A 7,500-nucleotide genomic window follows, 5' to 3' on the forward strand; every position below is an offset into this window, starting at 1 on the left:
GTTCATGCGGGTCGAGGCCCGCTGCCTCAGCAAGTACGGTCTGGAAGCCACCTTCTTAACTATCTCAGCAACATGCGCATTCCATTTCAACATGTGCGTTCCACTTCAACTCATTTAAGTGAAATGAGGGCCCTTGAGCAAAATGAGGAACTCATGAGTAAAATGAGCAACTCATGAGTAAAGTGAGCAACCCATGAGCAAATGAGCAACCAATGAACAACCCATGAAAAACCCATGAGAAACCCTGAGTAACACAAATTCAGGGAGTAACTGCGAGGACCATTTGCTCTGTAACTCAAAAATGACAACATAACTCAAGATCAGAGGTCAAGCATGTGACGCTCATTTGGAGCAATACTTTTGGGTGAGCATATTTCTGCCGCTACTGCCACAAACTGTTTAGTCGAGCATACAACAGAGACTATCATGAGAGGCAAAGTTGTTGGAAACTCACAGATCGGGAACCTGTGAGAGGTGTAACAATGCCGGACGGATTTCAGGAAGTACCACCTGAGGCTGGGACACAATGATACGACTACGTGTCGTGCTGCAAGATTCCCAAGGCCAGACAACACCCAACTTGTTACAATTTTGTTCGTCTTGAATTTGTGAAAGAAACACATTCCCATCCCTCCTCCATTGTTGTCTCGTCTACAAAGGCACAAAAGTGTGTTGTGCGAGGTGGGAAGCCATGAGACCATGCTCAAACGATGATGTGTTTAGTTGATATCTCAGAGAGGCGATGCATTATGGATTATGGAGGGATGTGTGTCAAATACAACAGGATGAATGAACTGGAACCCTTCCCACCCAAAAAGTATATAGCACTCACTAAAAGACTGGGACTCACTTGACTGTTGCATGCTTTTGTTTTAAAGTTGTGAGTTTGGTCTCTTCACATTTCTGGTGGAGTAACTCTGAGCATACCAGAGTAACTCAAATTGAGGGAGTAACTGCGAGGACCATTTGCTCGGTGACTCAAAATGAGTATAAAAGCAGACATCAAGCTCGTGATGCTCATTTGGAGCATATGACTCATTTCTGCCACAACTGCCACACATCGTTTAGTCGAGCTTACGACAGAGACTGTCATGAGAGGCAAGGTTTTCCAAAAAGCACAGACCAGGAATTTGTGGAAGGCGCAACAATGGCAGACAGATTTCGGGAAGTACCACCATATGCTCCCTTGGAAGAGAGCAGTGAAGATGAGGAGCTAAACCAAGACGAAGGGGAAGAGGAAGAAAAAGACTCTGATATGGACGTGGTCTTCAAGTCTGAAGATGAATACGTTAGTGACTGGGACTCAGATTACAAAAATCCTTGGGAAATGCTGTGCCAAGAAGTGAAAGAGTCACTGACTTTAATTAGCTATGACAAAAAAGTCAACACTTTATTGGAGGAGGGGGCCCTGTTACCAGTTTACAGAAAAAGGTTGTGAGGGCTGTACTAGCTTGCACTAGTTTTAACGTCTAAAGCATGACCCTGTGCATAAAGACATTATGAAAACCCAACACTGTTTCATGGAGGAAGATTCTATGGATGTTGAACAGGCCACAGACGCAGCTGTGGAGTGATGAAAATTTTTATTGAACAGGATGTTTGTGCCATGCCTAATCCCCACACAAGAGGAGGAACAAGAGGATAAAAGTGACTAAATGACCCTCGTACCTGAGTGTTCAAAGCACTTTTTTTTATAATTTTGTAGTTGTGGTGATAGTGCTTGGATTTGAGAAATTATTATATTACCTTCCCGGACTACTGTCTGGGCGTGCAAAATAATTTGGATATCAACGTGACTATTTGATGGATTCCTTGTATAAAATGTCGAAAAAAGTCTACCTGTACAGATTCAAAAGGTCAAAAGGTCAGCCTGTACGCTTACAACAGGTCACAAGAGTCTGCCTGTATGCTAACAAAAGGTCCCTTAACTTCTCCTGTCCCTAGAGTCGCATTCGGGAAGAAGACGCCAGATTCCATTTTATCCCGAACGAACGTAAACTGGGACGAAGCCAGCACTAGGTTGTGTCGCACATTCCTGTTTGTAAATAATTTTTGTTTGTTTTTATTAAACCGTTTTATTTGTAAAAAATCCTATTTTGTCTTGTTTTTTTCGCTTGAACTGTGAGGGGTCTGGGACTCTGTGACATCATCCCTCTTGACCAATCCCCTCTTTGATGATGTCATCCCATCCTCCTTTGCATCCCTCTTTATTTTACCTCCTCCATCCCTCTTCACCTCAATATGCAACATGGATGCTTGCATGTCGGTTTCCCAAAAATCCATGATGGCATTCATTGTCACATGATTCCCCTAAAAATGACATGTACTACACAACCATTGAACACATGCATACATTATCGATCTCTGCTGGGGGTAAAAGATTGTCAAAGTATAATGCATAAATTATCCATCTCTGCTGGGGGTAAAACCAAGCCGAAGGAGCCGACACCACTACTATTTGCTAACAACAACGTTTTCAAAACATTTGAGGGCAAGTCTCCTTTCCATGTTGGCTCTGAGGGTCACATTTTTAAACCTCCATAAAAGCCATTTGTGCAAGTCACAAAATTGTTAACAGTATTTGACATGTTCCTTAGGGCCCCCCCAACACATCTACATGTAGATAGGCGGCTTGCTTTCTTCATGAATTTCCATGGGACTTTATTTTGCAACAATTCCTCACTCACTATATTCTTGATTCTCTAATCTTGAAACTTGATTCTTGAAAACACGGAGGATCCTGTACGAAGTTTCACGTCGAGACTGTCAATACCTTTGACCGCTACTGTCCACTCACCCTACAAGGAAGGGGCAAGGGTTTTGCTTTGGAGGAAGATGGGGGGTACTTTTACACTGTGTTACAAGATTAACAGCAACTTATTTAACGTGCCAGTTTGTGCACAGATTTTGCTCTTCATTTGCCTTGGATTGAATATTTCGTATACTCTGGTTTAAATTCTCTTAAGTTGAAAGGTGGGAATTTTTTTTAATACATTGTAGGAGTCACAAGAAACATTGGGACATTTGGTAGCAATAAAGAACTTTTTTATATTAACAAGTTGCAGAGTTCACTTTTCAGTGTTTTTAGGGAACATAAGCTTTCAACTGTATCAGAAAATCTTTCTAAAGTGATGGAAGTACATTTAGATATCAGGGATATTTTGTTTCTCCTTGTTTCTTATGCTGTGATCATAGAGTAAATAGTTGTTCAGGTCCATTTTCCCTGCAATGTTGCAGGGGAATCTTAAATTTTTCAAGAAAGAATCATATTATCTGAAATAAAGCAAAGTCAGTGACTTTTATATGTACATCAGCAGTTCATGTACTGACAGCAGTGAATTAAGACTAAGCCCTTAGTGCAAAGAAAGCAAACTGCATTTTTTCTTTTTAAGGTAAAGCCTCTAAATTGACACAATCTGTATTAAACGGAATTGCACAATAATTGGCCAAAATCACAAGGGAATTAACGAGAAGGGGGAAGTGTGCTACATGTACATCTCTGGTGATTTTAGTCTAGATCTATTACATTTTCAAACTGATTACTGCACAGTTTGTTGACAACATATTCTCTTTTTGTTTTCTTCCTCTGATGACAAAACTGATGCTCAGCATTCTGCAATGCTAATCGACAATACAGTATACATGTATTTACAAACAACACACAGACCATTTGTCCGTCATGCAACACCGCGCGCCACTTAAATGCAAATAAATTATTACTTGCTGTTTCTGAGTGTTTCTTTCTCTCTCTTAGTTATCTTAATGTACTCGAGCGTTTTTTAGCCTTTTTAGGACACCCTGGTCCTGGAGTAATTGGCTTATGCTGTTGCGGGTTCCAACCTTACCTAATTTATTTGTTTATTCATTGTTTATTTCATTAATTGTCTCTGTATTTAAGGCAAAATTTATAAAATAAAATAAAATAAACATCCATTAGTTGTTATGGTACTGATCAGCAAATGTGTACTGACAAATGGCAATAAGTAAGCATGGTAAATGACTTTGTCACTGTTATTTCTGTCACACAACATTCAAAGTTGTAAGAAAGAGAGTGTCATGGTGCCATGTCTGTTTGATTTTGACTAGCAGTAAGTTTCCCAGGTCTAACGTTCCTTTTATTTCCACTGTTTACAAGGGGTCTTAGGTCTGAGGTTTTAGTTTTGTTAATAACACCCCTTAATTTCCAGTGTGGCTGAAAACGTGACCATGTGTTATAATTTATGTGCATGGTCTGCAACTTAGGTAGAGTGGGTATCCTATTCAACAAGCAGTGAATCAAGAATCTCCTACCTACAAGTACACTTTGTACAGTACAGGGGACTTTGAGTAAAAATGAGACTGAAATTTATATGATAAAATCAACCTTTTGTTGACACAACAGATTGGCTGTTGGATAGAAGGCACTGTGATGTGAAATGGCAGGCAGCTGTTTTAGAAATCAGAGAGAAAATCAATTCAGCAATCCAAGACATGCCACCTGTGGAGGAAATTACTCAGCTTCTTTCTGGAGCATGTGAGTTTTTAATAATGACATGTACATATTTGTGTCACGGTCTGTACATCGATAGTCATATTATACATCAAAGTGGTACTGTAGATACAGGAACAGATAGAGGATGAGTGCATATATCCAAGATATTACTGGTTTGCCAGTATGGCAATCCCAGTCGGAAAATGGGTGGGATTTGTTGGTTTTGTTTATTTTCTTCATTTTGATTTTTTTTTCCGTGTCGGTAAAAGTCTTGCCTGTCACTCCCCTGCTAAGTGGTGTCTTTGTGCATAGAGCCTTCTCCAAGTATTTTCTTAGGATCGAGAGGGTAATGGAAATGCGTAGATTTCTCTGTTGGACACAGTAGAATATTTAACTTAACCTGCAATGGTGTCCAAAGTCTTGTAACGCGAATGGCGTCTTAGTGGATCTTTTAACAAAATATACCCTTTTGGAGCACGATAATGGAAAGTCAATTGGATAAACAACAGAGGCAGTGAAAAAGAAATATTTGGAATCTTGAAAGCGACTAGTAATGGACTTCAACAATTATCTATCGCTTGTTGAGCCGAAATCAAAGTGAGCTGTATTTCCTTCAACAAGTGTGCTGTTACATAGAACACTGAAACCAAATGGAAAACTCTCTGGTAACTTATGGGTTCAACAAAGACAGAGAACAAATCAAACACCTTAAGTGGATCTGCGATCAACTCTGCACAGTCTTCAGGTTAAAAAAATAATTGGAAATGTGACAGCCAAAAATTATTATTTGAAAGAAAGCTTGTCGTCTATTTTGTGCTTCATTATTCAAGGAAAAGGTTCTTCATGGAAACGGTTTCATCCTGAAATTTATTTTGTTGCAATGTTGTGGCATGTGCGTATATTTGACACGATTGAGTTTCTTGTTTTCACGCACGTAATGAAATAGGAAGGGGTTTTGCCTCTAATAGCAAATATGTTGTTTGTTTCTAAAACGTTTTCGCTGGAAAAGTTGGCCTTTATGAATTCACCATTTTTATAATATGCGAGCTTAACTGGCTAGTTTTTATGGCAATAGTAAAGCATTTTCTTGTCAAAATGAGGTTAGCGTCTTTCTGGTGTGTTAACTTAAGTAAATATGACATGTGCGCCTCATGAGTTTGTATTTGCCGTCTTACGTATATGACGACGGGTCACACGCGCAACTTGATTGCCCGATTATGCATAAACATCCCATTGAAAAAAACTTGTAAAATATTCGCGGACCTGTCGATTTCTCTGAAATTTGAAAGGATGATTGCTAACGAATTGAGAAAGATTTTTCACAATAACTAAAAATTCCTGTGTTAAGCATGAGAATTCGACGACGAGGTTAATGGGACTAAATTTGTTGTGTGCGTTGCTATTTTTGTTTTGATTGTTGTGCAAATTTTGACAGAATATTAAATTATGAAAAAATAGATCGTTAAAAAAAATCTTTATTTTTAGCGGTTATTTGAACAAACAAGATGCAACACTTGACGAGAAATAATATTTTTGTTAATATTTGAAAGAAGAAAAAATTGCCGGCAATGGGGACGCGGTGAAAATGAGTTAACAAACTTGCGATCAACATTCTTGTGAGCACAGGCAGCCCAAGCTTGGTGTACGATTTATAGACTTTGTATGACTATTACTATACTATTACTGTGACTATGACTATTACTGTGGTCTATTATTACAGACTTTTTTTATAGATCATAGTTTTCTTAAAGTTGAAAAATTAAAGATGTAATGCACTCTTGTGCATAGGTTTTCTTTAGAGTCATGCACTTAATCCCTGTTTGGTGCAGTAAATCATAGTGAGTGGTTGGGAGTTGGGAAGGGGATAATTAAGCAGCAGTTCGGTTCACAAATTGAAGCCCTATTTACTGTGGTTATTTCCTGGATGGGTGACTATGGTCCTACAATGCAGATCAAAAGGCCTTGGAACACGGCTAAAAGAAGGACTAGTATTGACCAAGGTATTGTTTCAAGGAATCCGAGAATTCTAACAGCTTGAAATAATGTGTTAAATGGCTGTGTCAAAAAGTGGGACAGGGACAGGGGATGTGTGGACTTGGGGACGCATTTTTATCATTTGTTTAACTTTTCATCACATTTCACAAAATCCTCGTCTGTTTATCGCAACTGTGTTGTACCCCAGTTTTAAGTTCCTCATTTGTACATGTACAATGTGAAACAGAGGGTGTAGTAAAGATATGTAGAATAGTTTATTACTCGTCTTCATAAAAAGGTGACTTTCATCATACTACTATCAAGTTACATATTAGAGTAATTTAGGTAAAAGGAGGGGACACATTTTTTTGCATTAGGACCTATTTGACATAGGCAACATGAACGAAACATTGGTATGACCATTTCTCAGATCATTTTACAATTGCCAAGTATATCAAGGCTTGAATATTTAAAAGTACTTCCACTTTCTGCATCCTAACCTTTTCATTTTTAATTATGCATTTCACTTGTAGTTGTCTGTGTCACGTCACATTTCTTGATTGAAGACGTCTTAACGCTTGTTTTTGAGTTTGGGGGAACGTTTACCCTGAAAAATTCCTGATAACAAGTCATTTTGCTTGAAACTGCTTAAAGCTACGATTAACATATGATTATACCTATTAATGAGATATCATTCATTTTCATTGTGACCTGTATGGACACTTATTATGTACAGTGTACCATTTCCATTAAGATAGGCATATGATTAAAAGGCAGAGTGATAAAGCCTTGAGAGCAAGGTAGCTTAATTGATATAAGATGACTTTTCCATCCTTGTTTGTGATAAAAGATTTTAACTGTTTTTAGCCGTTAAAAATTATGTGACACATTTCAGATGAAAGAGCGAGTAGAAAGCTAAGCAAGCTAACGTTGATTGGATAAATTTTTCCTCGTAAAACAAAAATATGCCAATTTATGAACTTGGTCAAGCCTTAACACACTTCAGTCAAGAGTTACTGTACTTAGCTTCTGGCCTGGGGGCGGTACTTAAAGAA

At 38.4% G+C, this 7,500-nt stretch overlaps 1 protein-coding gene across 8 annotated transcripts in view; it reads left to right on the forward strand.

Moving 5' to 3' along the window:
* LOC138053829 (CDK5 regulatory subunit-associated protein 3-like) overlaps nt 1-7,500 on the forward strand; it is a 116,536-nt gene that overhangs the window by 22,539 nt on the left and 86,497 nt on the right. For all 8 annotated transcript variants that reach the window (XM_068900396.1, XM_068900487.1, XM_068900440.1 and 5 more), the window contains exon 3: nt 4,382-4,513. In XM_068900396.1, coding sequence (XP_068756497.1) covers nt 4,382-4,513 — 132 coding nt within the window. The remainder of the gene's footprint in view (nt 1-4,381; nt 4,514-7,500) is intronic.

Source organism: Montipora capricornis, chromosome 1, assembly GCF_036669925.1.
Source record: "Montipora capricornis isolate CH-2021 chromosome 1, ASM3666992v2, whole genome shotgun sequence".
Taxonomy (NCBI): Eukaryota; Metazoa; Cnidaria; class Anthozoa; order Scleractinia; family Acroporidae; genus Montipora; species Montipora capricornis.